This window comes from Musca vetustissima, unplaced genomic scaffold (genome assembly GCF_032173495.1).
Source record: "Musca vetustissima isolate MV318-11 ecotype Yass unplaced genomic scaffold, APGP_CSIRO_Mvet_v1 utg33870, whole genome shotgun sequence".
Classification (NCBI taxonomy): domain Eukaryota; kingdom Metazoa; phylum Arthropoda; class Insecta; order Diptera; family Muscidae; genus Musca; species Musca vetustissima.
This window is the reverse complement of record NW_026876105.1, coordinates 49,078-71,587: the sequence shown is the minus strand read 5'-3', so window position 1 is coordinate 71,587 and position 22,510 is coordinate 49,078. Positions and strand designations below refer to the sequence as shown.

Here is a 22,510-nt window from a genome sequence, read left to right as displayed (position 1 = left end):
GTTCACAAAAATACATGGACGGACGGACAGACGGACATGCGTAAATCGACTCAGAAAGTGATTCTATGCATATTCTCAAAAGGAACCATGTGTCTATCTCGTTTTCTTTTATCTGTTACAAACATATGCACAAAGACATAATACCCTGTACCACAGTGTGGTGAAGGGTATAAATATGGGTTCTGATGTTATTTTATGTTGATGTCTTCGTTTTGATAGTTCTACAGAATAATGCAACAACGTCTCAGGAGTGAACTCTATGTAAATTTTTATTTTATAATCTTATGCACTCCAATTCCACTGTGCTCTATTTGAAAAATACACAACTAAGCAAATTTTCTTTCATTCTGTTTACTTTTACCTTTGGTCGATTTATTTAGTTTTTGTTCTTGCCTTGGCTTAAATATAATTTTAGCTTAAAGCTTACTTCCTGCTGCCAGTCATGTTGGTATTTAGGATAATTGTTAGTTTGTTTTTTTAATGTTTTATTTCTTCTCTTCTCTCATTTTTGGTTGTTGTGTGAGACCTCGTTTCTGTGCGTTTTCAGTAATTTTTGTGCTCTTCTTAAATACACTAATGATGCAAATTGTTGTTTGGAGTGGTGCTACTTGATTCACGTTGATTACGAAGAACGGTGCGTGTGAGAGCTTAGCGTTTTTTGTATATTGCAGTTTTACCGTTTTTGTTTTTAGCTGGCAGTAAGAAGGAGGTGACAAAACAACAAAAAAAATGGGTGATGTCAACAGAGATTAATTATTTCAGAGAACTGTTTATTAACACAGGAAATAATTACACGAAATGAGTAAAGTTCATAAGAATGTATAATTTGTTGTTGTTGGTGTCGACGTTGTTGTTGCTATTTGTTATTTCAAGGTGTTGTCATTCTTGTTATTTAATCAAGTTGTTAAAAAAAATTAGAAATGTTAGTTGTAATTAATGCGTTATTTGAAAAGTTCTGTTATAATTATAAATATTTAAAGGAATAGCAATTTTAAAGACACTGTCAACTATTGTGTGTTAAATAGACAAATGGAATATTTGCTAACTAACGAAAACCTAGAGATATGATAAAGATTGTATAATTTTTAAAAATGCTTTCACATAACATATCGCTCATTTGCTACAAGAGAGGCATAACTCAAAAAACGTGATTTTCGATTTAATGATGCACGATTGTTCGCTATAATAGACCTCATGTGTAAAAAATTCATATGAATATCCCTCACACGCTCTAATTAAGAAGCTGTAGAAGTTCCTCTGTCCCATATAAAGTGTGAGTAAATTGAAAACTTAAAACGAATTTTCTGCAAAATCGGTTTTTTGAGTTATGCCTGTCTTGCAGCAAATGAGTGATATGCATAAACATGTAAGAAATATTTGCCAATTAGTTTGTAATTTTTTCTTCAACATATTTTTTATTTTTTTTAATTTAATATTCAGAATTCCCAATGTTATTAAGTTTAAGATTTTTTGACATATTACTTTACATAACAGGAAACAGAACTGTTCACGATCAATTTAAAATTTATTTTGGGGAAAAGTGAATTTTTTTCTTTAGTATTATAATTTCCATGAGCTATCACATAAGCTAAAAAAGAGACTTTTTTCATAGAAATCAATGAACCCCGGTTATTTCCCTTTTATACAGGGTATTACGCCTTTGTGCATATGTTTGTAACAGGCAAAAGAAAAGCAGAAAGGCCCATAGATCCTTTTGAGAATATGCATAGAATCACTTTCTAAGTCGATTTTTGCATGTCCGTCCGTCTGTCTGTCCATGTTAAATTGTAAACAAAGTACAGGTCGCATTTATGATTCCAATTGGATGAAATTTGGCACAGCTCATTTGTTTGGCCCAAGGACGAACCCTCTTGAAAACTCGGTTCAGATTTAGATATAGCTCCCATATATAGTTTAGCCCAAGGACGAACCCTATTGAAAAATCGGTTCAGATTTAGATATAGCTCCCATATATATTTCAATCCGATTTAAGGTAAATGGTGTACCAAAGTCCCTACATAGATTTCGATTTGCACGAAATTTGGCACAGCGTAATGAATAAAGTCTAGAATGATGTGTGTGTTAAGTTTCGAGGAAATCGGTTCAAATTTAGATATAGCTCCCATATATATCTTCGTTCGATTTAAGGTAAATGGTATCAATTTGCACGAATTTTGGTATAGGGTACTGAATTAAGTCTAGAATGATATGTGCAAAGTTTCCTGAAAATCGGTTCAGATTTAGATATAGCTCCCATATATATCTTCGTCCGATTTTATGTAATTGGTCACCAAAGTCCCTATATATCTTCTCTCTGGCAAGTTTCCCTGAAATCGGTTCAGATATATAACCGATTTGTTCCCGACGTTTGTTAGGTTACATATGTTGAATATACCCAAAGTGGTGAAGGGTATCATATAGTCGGCCCAGTCCGATTTTACTGCTTTCCTTCCTGGTTCTATTTGCCGTAGGAAGCAAATAATCTCTAATACATGTATGCAGAATTCTCTTTTGGGTTCTGTTATTTTAGCTACTCCTTCCCATTCAAATTTTAATTTCTATCGATCTGTGCTTTTTTAATACCCTTTGTGCATATGTGTGTAACAGGGAAAAAGAAACGAGATAGACCCATAGTTCTTTTTGAGAATATGCATAGAATAACTTTCTGAGTCGATTTATGCATATCCGTTCGTTTGTTGGTGTTAAATTGGAAACAAAATCGAATTTATAATCCGAATTGGATGAAATTTGGTACATCTCATTGGTTTGACACAAGGACGAACACTATTGAAATTGGTGAAAATCGATTCAGATTTAGATATAGCTCCGATATATATTTCCGTCCGATTTAATATAAATGGTGCACTAAAGTCCCTAAATATCATTCGATTGGCACGAAATTTGGCATATCGTACTGAATTGGCTCTAGAATGATGTGTGTTAGGTTTCATGAAAATCGGTTCAGATTAAGATATAGCTCCCATATATATCTTCATCCGATTTAAGGTAAATGGTGTACCATTGTCCCTATATATCATTCGATTTGCACGAAATTTGGCACAGCGTATTGAATTAAGTCTAGAATGATGTGTGCAAATAGTTTCACCCGGTTTTAGGTAAATAGTCCACTAAAGTCCCTGGAAATCTTTTGATTTGCACAAAGTTGGCATAGCGTACTGAATTAAGTCTGGAATGATGTGTGTTAAGTTTCGTGAAAATAGGTTCAGATTTAAATATAGCTCCCATATGTATCTTCTTCATCCGATTTAAGTTAATTGGTGCACCAAAGACCGTATATATCTTTCGATTTGCACGAAAGTGTACTGAATTGCGTAACGGGATTTATGAAACGAGTCAAAAGTAAATTATATCCAAGAATCACCGCTGAGTGAATGGAGTCTAATACACGTCATTCAAAATTACAATCTGGAAAATTATGGATGCATACTACATCGGATGTTGAGTCGACTATTTACATAAAATCGGATGAAGTTATATATAGAAGCTATATCTAAATGTGACTACGGTATATATTGTATACAACCTAGCCAAGATGAGGTCAGAATATTATCTAATCGGCTGAATAATAATAGAGGAGCTGGCGCCAATGGGTTACCAGACGTACTATTGAAGGTGCTGATCAAGATCACATATCACCTGATTAGGTTAACTGGGCTAGAGGAATGTATGCCCAATAACTGGAACCTCAGCATTCTGTGTTCCGTGTCCAAAAAGAAACGACTGTATAGGAATTATTCTCCTTCCCATTGCAAATAAAATGCTATCCATGGTGCTGTGTGAACGACTGAAGCCAATGACGTTATTGGACAACACAGCTTTAGCCAATTCCTGGAAAAGATTCACGAAAAACACATCAACACATTAAACCTATCCGTCGACTATAAAGCTACATTCGACAGCCCTATCCACTCCAAGGTGTTTAAGGCCAGCATTCTTGCAAACTTAATAGGGCTATGCAGGAAGTTTTAAATTGACACAAGGTCAACAGGTAAATTTGGAATTGACCTATCGGAACTTTTCAATACCTAACGAGGGTCCAGACAAGGTGACAGCCCCTCGAGTGAGGCTGAAAAAGGTGATACGAGATGCAAATGTGAACAGAAATGACACTATGTACACAAAACAACACATATTACTCGCCTATGTCGACGACATCGAAACATTGGTTGGAACATTGCGAGCGGTAACACTGCCATTTGAACGTATTGAGAAGGAGTCGGCCTCAGTGGGACCGGTAGTAAAATGGCGAGAAGACCAAGCTGATTGTATCAACGCGCAATACGTCCAGTAGACTCGGACTAATTGTGGAACTACAGCTTTGAGGTAGTCAACGATTTTATATACGTTGTCACCGCCAATAAATACACCTTACGGCATCAGTTTTGAATTTTGGAGAAGGCCAAAAAGGTGCTAATATATTCTTAGTAATTCAATTTAGGAACAAGGCCACCTCTCGCCAGACCAAACTCACAGTCTACAAGACGCTGATACTAACCACACTGGTATCTTGAGAGATTTATTCCATACTGGTGTGTGGTTCTGAAACATGGGTAGATGACCCAGCTTTTAGAGGTATTGAGAGAAAAATTCTCCGAAAAATCAACGGGCCGAACTGCGCCGACGGTGATTAATGAATCACGAGTATATACCCTCTATACACGGACATCGACATAGTCAGACCTATTGAGCTGCAGCGACTACGGTGGCTAGGGCGAACGGTTGTGCGAATGAATGAGGAAGGATACCCCAGATATTTCAGTAGGGTTACATTTTGGGTCAAATAAAGCCTAATTTCATTTCAGGTGCAAACTGTTCAATTTATTATCTTGGACATATATTGCGGAATGGTTTCTTTTATTATTTTACAATTTTCCGTGCTTCTATCACAATAAAATTCTAAAGCAATAAACTACACGTTGTTAATAAATTAAATTAAACACTTTGTCATTTCGTTTTTATTATTTCATTAATCTTTATCAATTGAATACATTTTATAGCATCTCTTGTTAGGGAATAATTTAATTTACCAATTTTAAAGCAATCAATGTTGACAAGCACACAATACTCGAAACTCAAACCAACACCTCAATGTCATGGAGTGGAGTGGAAAAAGTTTCTGAAATCACTGTACCCACCAATTCTGGGGAAAAACTTCACTTTTGTTAAATTCCCTAGTGAAAGCAACAATCTGAAAACTATTTAAATTCAATTTTCGTGTATATTTGTTGCATCCAAATATAAAACAATTAAAGAGAGCAGTGGTAGGTGGATAGGCAATCACCAAAAGGTAGCTACGTATGTCGCCATAGAAACAGCTGTTGTAGCAGCCAAGAACTGTAAAATCTTTTAAATGTGTCACAAAAAATTGCTTTTTATTTGCTGTTGTGTTCTCCTTCCTCTTAATTTTTTTTGTTGGTCCTTTCGTACAAAGTATTTCAATTAAAAGTTTTATTTTCTGCCTAAAATGCTGCCAAACGAAAAGCAGAGCAAAACTACCGTACCGTCGTACATTCTTAAAGGCCATCTTTACTATTGGCAAAGGGTAAGAATTGGCACCCTCGCCACCACTACTCCACTCCATGTCTCTCGAGCCGTTTAGCAATTACAATCGTAGGGTCGTAGGCCAGAGTCTAGTGTTTAATAATTGGTTTGAGTTGGTTGAATTCCGCCCTTTAAAAAAACCTGGAAAATAACTCCCTTCCTTCTATAAAGGCTACCACCACTACGTGTCTTTTCTGTTCATCGCACACTTTACAAACGAATAGTTTTATACAAGGGCATGTGGACGGATGGACGGACAACAATATAACCTACGTAGGAGATTATAAAAACAACAACCAAGAGGAGAAAAACTTTTCCATTGTATGGCACACAGAAAAGTTGGCCAGCTGGTTGGTTGGCTGGCTGGCTGGCTGACAAGACTTACCGACAACTTGCATCTGAGCATATGCTGTGGCCGTCGAAAATAATGGAGCATCGGCAGTAACTTCACAGGAAAAATTTCCAGATAAACCAAAGTTCACATTGCGTATAACAACTTGAGTGGCATTCGAAACGCTCTCCTGTGAAAGAAAGTAGAAAAAAATATGAAGAAGAAATAAAATAAATTGGAATGAGTACAAAATGTCATGAAACAGTTTTTTTGTTGTTTTATTTTAATGTGAATATAAATAGAGAAAAAATATATATGTATATGCATATAGATATAAAAATATAATCAATTGTTACACTCATAAAATAATGTGTTATTATTATACCCTACACAACTATGTTGCCAGGGTATTATAGCTTTGTGCAGCCCCAAAAGTTTGTAACGCCGCGAAATATTGGTCCTAGACCCACCTCTAAGTATACCGATCGTCATATTTCGACTAGCTGAGTCGATCTAGACATGTGTGTCCGTCCGTCCGTCCGTCTGTCCATTATAATTTGTAACCATGATACAGGCCACAGTTATGGACCAATCTTCACAAAATTTTGCATGTAGGATGGGTTCTGGCCAATGAAGACCTCTATTGTTTTTGGAAAAGATCGGTTAATATTTAGGGGATGAAATGGACCAAAAACTTTATTTTTGTCGGGTTTTCTGGTCGTTCCAGAGGCCGCAATTATGACCCAAACACCGCGAATTTTTTGCATGGAGAAGGGGATCGGGCCAAAGAATAAGCATGCCTGTTTTGATAAAGATCGGTTAATATTTAGCGGATCAAATGGACCCTGACTTTTGTGTGAAAAATTAAAAAAAAATTACAAATTACAAAATTTGTATTCTATGGGGTATATATTTGCACCTGAAGGTCCTAGACCCGAGAAATCGATAGTATGTTCAAGAGGAGTGGTTGACCTTTAAATTGATATCAATTATATTGTCGTATGTACTCGGATGCGGTACTTACATATAAATACTTACAGGCTCTATATTTCCACTAAAGGGTGGAAATATAGAGCTGATCGCTTTGAAATTTTCCATGAGGTTCAAGTAATGGTCACCGACAACGCCTATAATTTTCGGTGACAATCAGATAATATTTTTTTGTGTTTTTTTTTTCGAGTCGATCTATAGGCGAAAATTGAAAGCCGAATATCACAACACAACCCACGGTGAAGGGAATTTGGACAAGTGATTAGAAGGACTGTACTGAATATTTGTAATATTTGTGAACCTCTAGTCGGTCAAGAGGGTGCAAATATCGTGAAATATTGCCCAAGCTGAGGATTTAGAACCATAAAAAGTTATAGTTTCGTGGAAGTTGTGTAGGGTATCATATGGTCGGCCCCGACTTTTGTGTGAAAAATGACAAAATTTGTATTCTATGGCATATATATTTACTCCTGGAGGATGTATTGATAGCTGAGGAGTGGTTGGCCTCGTTCACTGGTTAAAGATAATATCGTGCTCAATATCGGACCATATCGGACCACCATAGTATGGAGGGTATATTAATTTTGTTTCTCCGTTTGAAACTCATCGAAATAATAATTTCCGACCTATAATATATATATACATATATTCTTGAGCAGCGTAAATTTCTATGACGATATAAACAAGTCCGTCTGTCCATCTGTCTGTTGTAATCACTCTAGCATCTAAATGAATTGAGATAAATCGCCAAATTTTTGCATAGAGTCGTCTTTTGTCTGCAGGCAGGTCATGTTCGAAGATGAGCTTTATGGGTCCACGTCTAGGCATAGCTCCCATACAAGGGTACCCCCCAAATTTCAGTATTTTGGGGTTCTTGAACGCCTTTTGCAACCGAATTCGGTACATTTGGTACATTGTAGTCGTATATGATAACAAAACTCCCTACCAAGAATTATTAATATTCACCCCCTTTTAGGGGCAGTCACCATATAACCTTGTATATCCTTTACCTTGTTATACCCTTTACCACACTGTGGTACAGGGTATTATGTCCTTGTGCATATGTTTGTAACAGGCAAAAGGAAACGAGATAGACCAATTGTTCCTTTTGATAATATGAAAAGAATCACTTTCTGAGTCGATTTATGCATGTCCGTCTGTCCGTGTATTTTTGTGAACAAAGTACAGATCTCATTTATGATCCGATCTGGATTAAATTTGGCACAGCTCACTTTTTTGCCCCAAAGATGAACTCTATTGAAATTGGTGGAAATCGGCTCAGATTTAGATATAGCTCCCGTACATATGTTCGTCCGATTTTTAGCAAATGGTGCACCAAAGAGTCAAATTTAGCCCGATTGGGACAAAATTGTGCACAACTCACAGTAATTAGGATAGCCTAACGTGTGCCAAGTTGTTTAGCTTAGATATAGCTCCCATATATATGTCCGTCCAATTTTTGGCAAATGGTGCACTAAAGAATTAAATTTTGTCCCATTGCACAAAAACGAATCTATAATTGCCCAGATAACGTGGAATTTGGCATAGGTTACCGAGAACATGTGTGTAGATTGATGTACCAAAGAAGCACGCTCAAGAACCCCAAAATGGGGGGTACCCTGGAATGCCTATCTGTAGGCCGATATAGCTCATCTTCGAACTTGACCTGCCTGCAGACGAAATGTAACTCTACGCAACATTTTGGTGATTTATCTCAATTTTTTTTTGGTGGCTAGAGTGATTACCACGGACAGAAGGACATGCTTTAATAATCATAGAATTTTACGCTGATCAAGAATATATATATATATATATAGTTTATAGGGTCGGAAATGATTATTTCGATGAGTTACAAACGGAAAAATAAATTAATATACCCTCCACCATAGTAAGGTACAAATGCACCCGGTTATTGAACGTACGGTTAAGTCGGTTCACATTTAGACATATTTTTATTTTTCATATTTTTAATGTAGTCCACTTTCATGTCAATTGTCCTTCAAAAATGCGAGGTCTGTTAGGATGCATATTTTGTATATAGCCAAAGTGGTAAAGGGTATCATATAGTCGGCCCAGTCCGACTTTACTACTTTCTTTACTGGTTTTTGTTAAAAATATCTGCGAAATTATTTTTTGAGAGTAAGTCAAATAATTCAATACCCATGTAATCTTTCTTGAAAATAAAATGCATGTCTTTGTATTATTACATTTCCCATGAAAATGCCCAGCTTATGAATAAGCTTATGAATTCCATTTAAAAGCTACACTTCTATAGGACAACAAGAAAAACAAAACTCATATGAATATTGAACATGGCTTATCTGCTTTGTCTTCGATATTGTCTGAAATTATATTTTCATACTTACATCGACTTTTATTCCGGGATAATGAAAAACTTTTGTATTCGGATATTCACCGGGCGTATAGCGAAAGAATTCCAATTGGCCACGATAAAATTTCACAGAATACAATGGTGCACCCTCCAGAGAATAGAGACAGCGTAATGTAACCGATTGGCTGCGACGAACGGCAGGTGGTTCAATGAATAAATTGACATCACGCAATGCAGCCTGTGCTGTGTCTGCAAATGGGAAGATGAAGGAGAAGAAAAAGAAAAGTAGTAGTAATGTAAGTTTTTTTTTTCTTTTTTAAAAAAGTTTTTTTTTAATATTATTTAATATAATTTACCATTAAGGCAATATTCTCATATGTTGAGTAAACAAATTAATTTCAATAATACCAAAAATGAAGTTGTTTATCATTAATTCGTCATATTGCATATTATATCTTTCCAAGTATGAAGCATTTTATTTTCATATTTATTAACTTTATATTTTACATACAATTAAAAAAATTAATAAGGTTTAATCTGAACAACTACTTCCGTCGAATGCTACATCATACTTGAAAAAATACCATTTCCATTGAATATTTACCCAGATACATAATATAATACTTCTATAAAGCACCTCTTAAATTTTTAAAGAATTTTTCTTGGTATCCTTCATAGTACGCATTCTTGTATTATTTTGTCCTTGGTCTTGGAAAATTGAATAAAACCAACCAAAAATTCTTGTATTCTTTTCAACTCACCCCTTCATAACGTAACATTTGAAGATCAAGTGAATGATAAACAAAACGAACAGACAATTTATGAATTTAATATTTCATTCAACCTTTTGTTTGGGGGCATAAAGACTCAAAATACGAATGGGTTCTGTTCATTTGAAAAAATAAAGGAAACTTTGAAGGCTGCAGTACTTTTGATCTAACCACCCCCCACAGTGCTATACAGCTCCATTTTTAGCCTTAAAACAATAATATGCAAAAAGACGCATGAAATGCAATTCGAAATGAAAGTTGAATTTCCAAAGTGGTTTTATGCATTTCCGTAAAAATATAAAGACACATGAACCGAGAGAGGTAGATGTTGAAATACAGAAATGCTCTGATATGTGAGTAGAGTTTCCAATTCGTGGAATATTCGTGAAATTCTGTGTTTAACTGTTTCTTCACAAACATTTTATTATAATAGACTGACTCTGAAGTGAATTGGTTCTTTATATGGTTAAGTTTATGAAAAGCACCATTCGGCGGTAATTAATTATATAGCAAAAAGTTTCTTGATTTTTTTTATGTCCGGCTTCTGTTCTATTGTTATACCCTCCACCATAGTATGTAGGGTATATTCATTTTGTTTTTCTTTTGTGTGCAGGCAGGTCAAGTTCGAAGATGGGCTATAAAGGTCCACGTTTAGGCATAGTTCCCATATAAGGCTATTTTGGGGTTCTTGGGCGAGTTTTTAACTGAATTCGCTTACATTTGGTACATTGCGTTCTTATTGTGTACCAAATTTCCCCACTTAAAATTATAAATATAAGTCCACTTTTTTGCCCATATAACGGTCCCCCAATGTTCAGTATTTTGGGTGTTTCGAACGTATTTTTCGACTGAGTTGGCTGTAATTTAGTACTTTGAGGTGTTATTGCGTAGGAAATCTCTCCACAAAAAATATAAACATAGGTCCATTTTTTGGGTATCACCCATATAAGGGTACCATACAATTTCCGGTATTTTAGGGTTCCCGATCGCGTTTTTCAACCGATATTCGCCCACTTTTAAGGGGTAGTCCCCATATAACCCTCTTTTAATAACCTTCATCACACCGGCATATTTGTGCATATGTATGTAATAGGCAAAAGGAAAAGATAATATGCATAGAATCATTTTCTGACTCGATTTTTGTATGCCCATCCATCCGTCTGTCCATGTTAAATTGTAAACAAAGTAGAGGTCGCATTTACAATCTGAATTGGATGAAATTGGCCACAGCTTATTTATCTTGCCCAGGGACGAAGTCTATTGAAATTGAGGAAAATCGGTTCAGATCCAGATATAGCCCCTATATATACTTTTGTCCGATTTAATGCAAATGGGACACCAAAGTCCCTATATATATTTCGATTTGCACGAAATATGGCATAGCGTGCTGAATTAGGTAGAGTATGATGCCTGTTAAGTTTCCTGAAAATCGGTTCAGATTTAGATATAGCTCACACATATATTTTCGTCCGATTTAATGTACCTGGTGCTCCAAAGTCCCTATATATCTTACGATTTGCACGAAATTTGGCATAACGTACTGGATTAGGTTTAGATTGATGTGTGTCAAGTTTCCTGAAAATCAAAATCGTCCGATTTAAGGTAAATGGTGTACCAAAGTCCCTGTATATCTTTCGATTTGCACGAAATTTGGTATAGCCTACTAAATGAAGTCTAGAATGATGTTTGTTAAGATTTCTGAAAATCGGTTCAGATTTAGATATAGCTCCCATATATATTTTTGGTCTGATTTAACGTAATTCGTGCTCCAATGTGCCAATATATCTTTCGATTTGGACGAAATTTTGTATAACCTATTGGAATAACTCTAGTATGATGTGTGCTAGGTTTTGTGAAAATCAGTTTAGATTTAGATATAGCTCCCATATATATTTTCGTCCGAGTTAATATAAATCTCTGAATTAAATATAGAATGATGTGTGCTAAGTTTCGTAAAAATCGATCCAGTTTTAGATACAGCTCCCATACTTATTTTCTTCTGATTTAAAGTAAATGTTGCTCAGATTTGGACGAATATGGAAATATAGAATGATGCGTGCTAAGTTTCGTGAAAATCGGTGCAGATTTATCTCCCATATATATATATATATATATATATATATATATATATATTCGACCGATTTTATGTTAATGGAACACCTTATCCCCACATTTCTTTCGTTTGCACGAGATGATAACGCATTTTGCAAAGAATTCAGAATGACATGTTATTGGATTTAAATTTCAATTGTATATCACATATTTAATTTAGTTCGATTTTATGCCGATGTTCCTTTAAAAATAGTATGTCTGTTCAATCAAAAAGACATCATAGAGGCGGCCCGTCCGACTTTTGAACTTTCCTTACTGGTTCATATTAAAATTGTTAACTGATTTGTTCCGTGTGTTGGGGTGGTCCCCATATAGGCGTGTAGGGGATATTCGTTACTCGAAATTGTTAGTTTTTTCCCTACAAAGTATGGAATTCTAAGACGATGCAGTCATCTGTTCTAATCATTCCGCCTTCTAAGGATATCGAGATAAAAAAGTCGAACCTGACGATTATGAAATATATCGGCCAGCATTTATGCATCCCAATATAATGGCATCTCCTGGAGGAATGTATTGAGACACAAAATCAAAAATTTTGCGTTCGAAATTCAGCTATGTCGGTCATTAATTAGGTATAGCTCCATAATGATAACCTCAAATATTCGCTAATTTCCTAGCTATGTTATATTGGTCCCCTTTAAAGCATAGCCTCATGTAACATTGCACTCTAAATTGCGTAGTTCGACGATTTTATACTCTACCATGCGTTATCCGTATCAGTCCACGTTTGGGGGTTTCACATTTTAGGAAAAAACCCCATTTAAAATTGCTGAAATTTATATTTGGTGTATAAAATGGTTTAAATAAATCGTTTTGTAGGAATATCGGTAATGTCCACTCTGTGATATGTTCCATATAATTTCATTGCAAATACCTGTCAGTATACCTATGATGAAGGGTATCCAAAGTTCGACCCGATTGAACTTAACGCTTGTTTCACTTGTTTTAGTTTTTAATGATATCATGCAAAATTGTTTGCTAGACATATTTTATAAATAATTGTATGCAATTGTGACAGCTAACGTGTGAATTCATGGAATGGTAAAAATTCCCCTGTACCACAAAAGAGATCAGAGTACGTACGCACTACTATCCATATAGTCTCTGCACTTAATTCATAACATCATCCGAGTAGTAGTAAGTCTCATGTATTATGCGTTTTTCATTTCATTGCTGTGATGACAGTCAAAATATAAAATTAAAATTTTATTAAAGCCAGATTCCTATGTTCTTCACAATCAGACACAAAGCACATTTACAAGTATTTAAGTACAACTGTGTGTGTGTGCGTGGCTGTATGGGGTGACTGGAAAAAAGCCAACAACCAGTGTATGCCTCCTGCATATGAGTGAACATTTATAAAGCCATAAATAATATGTAGTTGATCCTGTACCTATGTACGATATTGTGTGAGGCTTTGTGGAAATGTAAGTGAAATTCCCTGTGTGTGTGTGTGTGTACCAGAGGGGAGCATTTGTATCAATCCTGTGCATTATTTCATATGGAAATGTAGATGTTCAACAATTTCATAGTCGTGTCGTGCCTATTTTGTTTCGGCCATTGTTTCATTGTCTGCCTATGTCTCTGTGTATGTGTGAGAGAGATGATTATTTTATTTTTTGATATTTTAAATTGTTTTTTTTTTCTCTGACTTATTATGCATATTTAAATGAGTGTGCAATTTGTTACGAGGTATGGTTCAATAATTAAGGCTCTCAGATTCGATAATACATTCATGCGAAGTCAAATTATAATTAAAATAAGTTAAACGTTCTTAATTTGCGTCGTGCCAGAAATTACAATATCTTTCTGCCATGAAAATACCCAAAAATGGGTCGGGGCCTATATATCACATCCTAAATGGACCTATATAGAAAACAATCTGTAAACATCGTGGCACATGTGGCCATGAAAATATAATGTAAAGTTGGCCAGCAGGTTACAAAAACTGGACCTATAGAAAATGGTCCCCGAAGAAGGCAATGGCCCTTCAGAAATTACATTCTCTCTCTGTCATGAAAATAATCAAAAATGGGTCGGGGGCCTATATTTCACGTCCTAAATGAACCTATTTACAAAACCAGTGAGCGGAGCAGTATAGTCGGGCGGGACCGACCATATGATACCCTACACGACTTCAACGAAAAGCTAACTTTCTGTGGTTCTATATTCTTTTATATTGTAACCGGCTAGAGGTCAACAAATACTAGTACTATTCATTCATAATCTAATTACTTGTCCAAATTCCCTTCACCGAGGGCTGTGTTGTGATGTTCGACTTCCAATTGTGGGCTATAGGTCGACTCGAAAAAACACAAAAAATATTTTTTCGGTTCACTTCATCCTAATATTATTATCTGTCCATCACCGAAATTTATAGGCGTTCAGCAAAGCGATCAGCGCTGAATTGTCGCCCTCTAGTATGATAATGCTTTACTAAATAATATCTGAATACGTCAGCACCTATAAATATTTACGTGTAACTCCCACATACGAGTACATGATTTTAAATATCGTGGCTCATGTGGCCATGAAAATATAATGTAAAATTGGCGGCTCATTACAAAAACTGGACCTATGGAAATTGTCCCCAATGAAGTTTTTTACCCACCAAGAATCCAGAGAGTCAAAAAACTAATCCTGCACCTATGTCATATCTTCATTTGCATACCTAAAACCGGCGACGGTAAACCTTATATTCTCCATTTCTGTATCTAACCTGTTCCCGACATTTCCGTCCATCCTTTTTTACACTTCCTAACATAGACATTTTGTTACATATGTATATGTGTGAATTGTTGTGTATAAAGAACAATGAATTTCAATTTTATTTCTATGTCTACATTTTACACAATATACGTAAATATGCATACATATATATTTTTAGTCGTTATGAATGAAATATCTGTTGAAATGTACATTTACATATTTGTTGCACATCATTGTTAATTGTATTTGTTGTAGATAGATAGATTTATAAACATATGTATGTAGTGTTGCTTGCACAACAATACGCTGTCGTCGCAGTGGTGGTTGGCGAGGAGTTGGAAAATATGACAATCAAAATGAAGGTGTGTGTGTGTGTTAGGTTATTAAGTACTGTATGTGGTTTTATAATGAAATTGCAAATGAAAGTTTTTTGAAAGTTTTCATAATACAAATCTAACAAAATCTTATAACCTGTATTACAATATGATGAGACTTAAAAGAAAATATATGTGGGTGTACGGGGTTCCTATATGCCATTCCGGTTACAACATCTTGAAATATTCGACAAAAACCCTATATTAATTAAAAATTAACCCTACCTTAATTAAAATAATATTATATGTCAATTTAACCATCTCCGTCTGTATGTTGAAATCACGATAATGTTTGCAATATATAAGATAAAATCTTGTAATCAATATTACTATTACTTCTAGACTATTTGGTGTTTCCAACGATTTTGCATAGTTCCCATATAACGGAACCGTCCAATTTTCTCTACTCTGAAAGCTTCAGTCGCATTTTCCAATCGAACAATTTGCTATAGTTCCCATATAGCGGAACCATCCAATTGTCTCTACACTTAAAGCTTCAGTCGCATTTCCCAATCGAAAGGTTTTGTTTGCATATCGAGTTGCTGAAGGCTGTCGCAAATGGAGCAATAATAATCCCCTGTTTTATTTTGCCCCTTATAAAGGCCCATTCCGTCCATTATGGATATGTTTAAGGGTTTTTTTTGCCGCATTTTTCCATCTAAGTGACTGTTATTTGGTATTCCAGGTGTTTAAAAGGAGGCATATTTCTATGCAGAATACGATGAAAATTGGTCCAGGTTTTGAAATAGACCCCATTTAAATGTCAACCACCCCCCCCCCCCCTTTTTTTGGTTATTAGGGTTTTAGCCGATTTCCCCATAAAATAGGCTATATATTGCATTCCATGTTGTAGAAGGGTTAAAAGACAAATTATTGCAAAACTATTTGACATATATCATCACATAATGGTCCACATTATTTTCGGCAGTTGGAAGATTTATAAATTGGAACTTAAAATTTTGTAGGGTGAATACAAAATTGCAGAAGATTTTACATGTTTTGACATAGCCCGACAATTTTTTTCTTGTTATTTTTAGGCTTTTGTGCTTACATTTAAGTTTTTTAGCAGAAAATTATCGATATAGGGTAATTTTAAATTTTCTAGACTAGTTTTGCAACCATAGAATAATTTGGTATTTAATTTTCTCTCAGCACACTCTGGACGAGATAAATAGAAGAAATGGTTAATGAAAAAAATAATTATCCCGTATAAACTGTTTCGAGGACGATGATTACGAATCTGTTAGAATAATTTAAAACATCAAAAGAGTGAATCGAAAATTATTTTTGAACACATGTTGTAGAGCTATAGTCACTGATTACAAATGTGAAATAAGATTTCTAAAATCAAATAAAATTAATCAAAAATGGCGGATCAAACATAGGAAAAAACCAGTAGGGTAAGTTGTAAAGTGGGACGGGGCCGACTATATGATACCATTTACCACTTGGGGTATATTCAAGATATATATCCTCACAGACCTCGCATTTTTGAAGGACCTTTGACATGCAATTGATCTAAAATAAATATGCTATGAGTGTCTATATGTGAACCGTCTTAATCCTACGATCAATAACCGGTTACATTTGTACCTTTTAATACCCTACACCATATTATGGAGGGTATATTCTTTTTTTCCGTTTATAACTCATCGCAATAATCATTTCCGTCCCCATAAAGTATATATAGCCTTGATCAGCGTAAAATTCTACGACGATGCTTGTCTTGTCTTGTCTACGACGATGCTTGAGATAATATAGATATATCAGGTTAGGCTATCCTAACTTCAGTACGATGTGCAAAATTTCGTTAGGATATTTAATAGAGATATATCAGGATAGGCTATCCTAACTTCAGTACCATGTGCAAAATTTCGTTACTAAAAATCGGACAAACATATATATGGGAGCAATATAGCTAAATCTGAAACGATTGGATTAAAACATGTTGCACGTTGGTCTATACTAACGTTTGTACGTTGTGCAAAATTCCGTGCCAAACGGTTTGACTCTTTGGCGCACCATTTGCTAAAAATCAGACGAAAATATATATGAGAGCTATATCTAAATCTGAACCGATTTCAATAAAACTTGGCATGTGTTAGATTATCCTAACTTTAATTCGTTGTGCAACATTTCGTGCCAATCGGCCTAAATTTGTGCCTTTGGTGCAACATTTATTTAAAATTGGACGAAACTATATTTGGAAGCTATATATAAATCTGAACTGATTTTCACCAATTTCAATAGGGTTCGTCCTTTGGGCAAATAAATAATTTGTGCCAAGTTTTATCTCATGCGGATAATAAATGCGACCTGTATATTGTTTACAATTTAACATGGACAAACGGACAGACAGACAGGGGTATAAAATTATTTATTAGCTTAAATAAATTTAATTTGGAAGAAAATACGGATAAATGAAGGGGTATTTTGGGGAGCATATGCAAGTGTTTCAACCAATTGGGAACAATTTCTGTTCACAGATTCATCGCAACTATCCCAAATAGGATATGAACAAAGTTTGACATCGCTACATCCTTCCATTCGGGAGTTACAGTAATTTTTTCTGAATAATGAGAGTCCAATATCAAGAAAACCAAATGCAAAATCGATTAAATTATTCCCTATATTCTTTTTCATAAGTATCAAAAATAAATCTGATGCCAGAATTCGTACAATTCGAATACGAAGCGATTTAAATAATTTAGACTGTATACACAAATTAGTACTGTACACATTATTGCCCTATAATCTATATTGAAAAGCTAATAAGTTTACCAAAAATTTGATTTTTTGTTTAGATTTTTCTTTTGTTATGTGTCGTCCAAAATCAGGTTTTGACATATGAAACCCAAGGATATACAACTACTAGTTGCATATTAAATATTAGCTCTAAAACATTTTGTTGCCTGTGGGCAACATTGGGTCATACAGGGTTAAATAGAAAGTTATCAACATTGGCCCTTATTTCCATATAATGGTAACCCCCAATATTCATTACGTTAAATGTTTGGAGCATGTTTTCTAACAGAATTTTCTCTAAAGTGATTTTCAAGTTCTCATAGTGTGTAAAATCTTCCTACAAAAAAGGATCAATGTGGGTTCATTTTTTATGAAATCCCCATATAAGGCTACTTCAAAAATTTTACCATATTATCATAATCTATTTTGATAGATTTTTCTTGATTTCTCCATTGGTATATGTAGGTCCAAGTTTTAATATAAACCCCACATAAAAGTTTTAGTATTCGGTGCTACCACATAACTGAATAATGGACATATAAATGTTCCGATCGACATAAGGAATCGGAACATAAATTTCAAGTAACTGTCAGCTTATCCATTGTGGAGGGCATCCGACACTTTCACTAGTTCATCCTAACTAATATCAAAATTTTTGATCTCTATATATTCTACATAAATGTCGTTAATAAGATTTCAGATAGAGTCCTCACTGTCAACGAAATCCTAGTTTTTATAACCTCCACCATAGTATGGAGGGTATATTAGTTTTTTTCCGTTTGTAACTCATCGAAATAATAATTTCCATAAAGTGTATATATTCAGCGTAAAATTTTATGACGATTTAGCCATGTCCGTCTGTCTGCAGTAGGTATTTTGGGTTTCTTGAGCCTCAACCGAATTCGTTGCAATTTAATATTTTGTAGACGTAAATGGTAATAAATCTCCCTACCAAAAATTATTAATATTCGCCCCTTTTTGGGGTAGTCCCCTTTATTTATATTAAAATAGTTGTCTGATTTGTTCCGCGTTTTGTGTTTGGTTCTAAGACTCTGGTGTAATCATTTCTCCTGAGGAGTATATCGAGATAAAAAAAACTAGAAGGTATGGTTATATAATGGAATTTATATGAACTATAGCCCAAAATTTGGTCTAGCCCTTGCTCCTGTGTGGGAGGTATCAGAAGGAGTGGACAGATATTACCCAACTTCGAACTTGAACTAAGTTTGGAAGAAATAATAAGATGGGCAAAGTTTGGATGAAACTCAAATTTTCCAAAACGGAGTTGGTCCAAGGAAACGTGGGGTCTTGAACCAATATTTCAATCATGCACATTTTCACCGTGTCAAAGTGTATACACCTTCATTAGCCATAAGGCTCAAGGTATAATTATTTATTAAAAATTTTGGAAATTTGTATTATGGTTTACATTATCGGTTTGTAGCAATGTCGGTATATGTCCACTTTTTGGTATGTTCCCTATATTTTCATTTGAAGTACCTGCCAGTATAACTATGGTTGAGGGTATTCAAAGTTCGGCCCGGCCGAACTTAACGCTTTTTCACTTGTTATATTTTCATCTTCCACTTTAATCCGACCATTTCTCAGAAAATCGTATACACTAACATAGTTAAAAATAAATTGTGCATTATGGAAAATGTCGGAATCGACTGAAATATTCATCATATAATAATATTCAGATAAGGTCGTAAATGAATTATTTTTTATTTAACAAAATCGTATAATTCTCTATTATATTTTTGCATCATACATTAGCTTCAATGCATAAAATCTCACCTGTTTTCGAAAAACTTTACTTTTGGTGTAATTAAAAAAAAAAAACGAAATAAAACAACTTTCAAAAGACATTTTCAGCTTTCGGTGAATAATAGCTGAGCACAACAATAGATAAACGTGTCATACAACACTAAACTTTTGATGGACCATAAACGACGACGACGACGTCGATGGAAAATTCGAAGAAAGCAAATACCGTAAAAATACATTAAATGCTAATATGTGATGTTAGTTCACTATTTTGTCACACACACCCCTCCCCACACATTTGCAGTAATCTTTGAAATATTTGCAACTGTATTCAGTCTAGGTGTGTGTGTGTGTGTGTGTGTGCGTAAAAACTAACAACATAATAGCAAAATATTTCATGTGAATACTTGTGTATTGTCGTCGTCATCGTGTGGCACATGAGTACAACATTGTCATGTTGCAGAGAATCAGTATTGGCAAAAAATAAAAAAAAATCATATGAAAAAATTCTAAAATACATGCAACCAAGCAGCTGCTTTGCTACTCTGTACTTGTTCGCAAATTCAATATTTCATGTACTCTCCTCTCAATAATGTTTGACAATAAGTTATAACTCTTTGCATGTATCAGAAAAGCAGAAGATACTTTTTTACGCAAAAGGCATTAAACTATGAAACAGCTGGTGCATTCACATCACTGAACATGGGACTGACTGATGCTACTGCTGATGGAGACTATGGCAAATTTTTCCGAACATCATGGTTGTACTGGCTGCCAAATATGATATAGTTTTCTTTTTGCTATGCACGACTAGATAGCAATAAAGTAATATCATATTATTTCTAAATAAGGGGACATGTGCAAGAGGGAACACAATATCATCTTACTGTAATCTTTAACAAACAAATATTGTGTTTTTTTTAAATATATATTTCTATAGTATGTACAAATTGTGAGTATTTATTTTGTTTATTTTTGAATGATGTTATGTCTACTATCTCAAAATGTAATATTAGTGAAATAAAGTGGCATGGAATTGGAAAGTATGGCTAGATATAAACATAAACGGACAGTATATTTATATAGGGTATATAAGAGGGTATGTATAGAGGATGAGCTCCTAGGACGGCTTTCACTCTGTATTTGTTCAGCAACTGCATCAGTATGAATGCTATTCAGGACTGCTCGATTAGCAACTTGATTTAGACATCTCTCTGTCTAGATCATGCAGATAGATCTTGATACGCCTGGTTGGTGGAGTCTTATCCACCATAAAATGGTTAGGAAGACTTTCCCTGAAGCACCCGTGAAGGTACTGCAATGAAAGCATATTACTATGCTGACTTAGGGGAGGATATTCGTCTCCTCATGAAAATGGTCCACTAGTGTGATATGAGGCACTCTGTTGCGGTGGTGTTCCACACTAGTACCGCATAGCTAACCCCAGACCAACATATCGCTTTGTAAGAGGTCAACAATGTATCCTTATCTGTGCCCAGAGATGGTCAGTCAGAAACAGTGACGTAAATGACATACATTTCCGACGTATAATACATACGTCAGAAACGTCGGAAACCCACCCAAAGCCAATAGGCTTTTGACAAAATATCTATCTGCATAAATTAGTTTGGAAATTACGTATGCTTTACTCAAATCCATGTCAACTTTCAAAACTTTCTTCTCCAAAAAGTTTAGAATTTTTTATCAGTTCTAGTAAGGTATAGATATATGTACGTAAAAATAATACATATTCCTGAAATTGCCTGTATATGGTAAAAATATTCAAATAAATGACGTTTACTACATTTATTACTTTTTATACAGTAATATGACGTTTTCGACGTTTACACCTTTTTGCCAGTCGAAAACCTAAAAATTCGTCGCACGGACCATCCCTGTCTATACCCCAAGTGTTTCCGTCTAGCGACTTGAGAACCTTGTTCCTACATTTTAACTTATCGCAGATATCTGTGGTTTGCGGTGGTTTACACATGTCCTCAATAACGCCATCATCGTACAATAATCTCCATATGTAACGACATCGATGTCATCTGACGTGAAATGCCAGAAAGGTAGATGTTCAACAGTTCCGGGCATATCACTTCAACCTGAGGAACTCCCTGCTTCACACTACGGGGTTTTGACTTCTTATTCCGGAACTCCACGTACGAGTGGTGCCAACACATATAGTTAATTATCGAACGTTTCAAACTTGCCCGGAAGGAAGTGCTCTTTATGCCCTCAAACAGTGTGGCGTGATTGACAGTATCAAAAGCTTTCGATAGGCTAAGCGCTACCAACACTGTTCTATGTTGCTTATGGAACTCATGTTGATGATTAACAACTGGATACCTTTTGCAAATGCTGTGGAGAAGTAATGACTCAATAGTCTTCACTACTGGTGACAAAAGCGAAATCGGTATGTAATATTCATCTTTGCTGGCATCCTTGACTGGCTTCAGTAGCGGGACCACCCTGGCTATCAACAAATTGAGGACTTTGGTCAGGTACTCAACTCCGGGCTCGACCAGCTGTTTTAGCATAACCATAACCATATTTAATTTGATCCGTTTCCATTTCAATGGTCCTCCAAAAATGTTATGACCGTTATATCTACAGGATATTGGTTACATGAAGGGTATCATATAGTAGGTCCTGTCCGACTTTTGACATATCCTTACTGGTTTGTTTTTGAATTGTTTTCCATCCTTACTTACTTCTTTAGCAGGCTTATAACAGAATCTTCGTTCCATAAACAGAGCCTAGTTCCTATAATTTGGTTGTTAATTTTAAAGAGTATAAAAAACCTACAAGCAGA

General features: G+C 35.1%; 1 protein-coding gene across 1 annotated transcript in view; it reads right to left on the bottom strand.

Annotated features, from left to right (window-relative positions):
* The window catches only part of LOC133338615 (uncharacterized), a 146,585-nt gene that overhangs the window by 85,889 nt on the left and 38,186 nt on the right, over positions 1–22,510 (bottom strand). Inside the window, exons 2-3 of the mRNA XM_061546781.1 lie at positions 9,250–9,464; positions 5,948–6,083 (exon numbers count right to left, since the gene is read on the bottom strand). Of these exons, the coding sequence (XP_061402765.1) occupies positions 5,948–6,083; positions 9,250–9,464 (351 nt within the window). The remainder of the gene's footprint in view (positions 1–5,947; positions 6,084–9,249; positions 9,465–22,510) is intronic.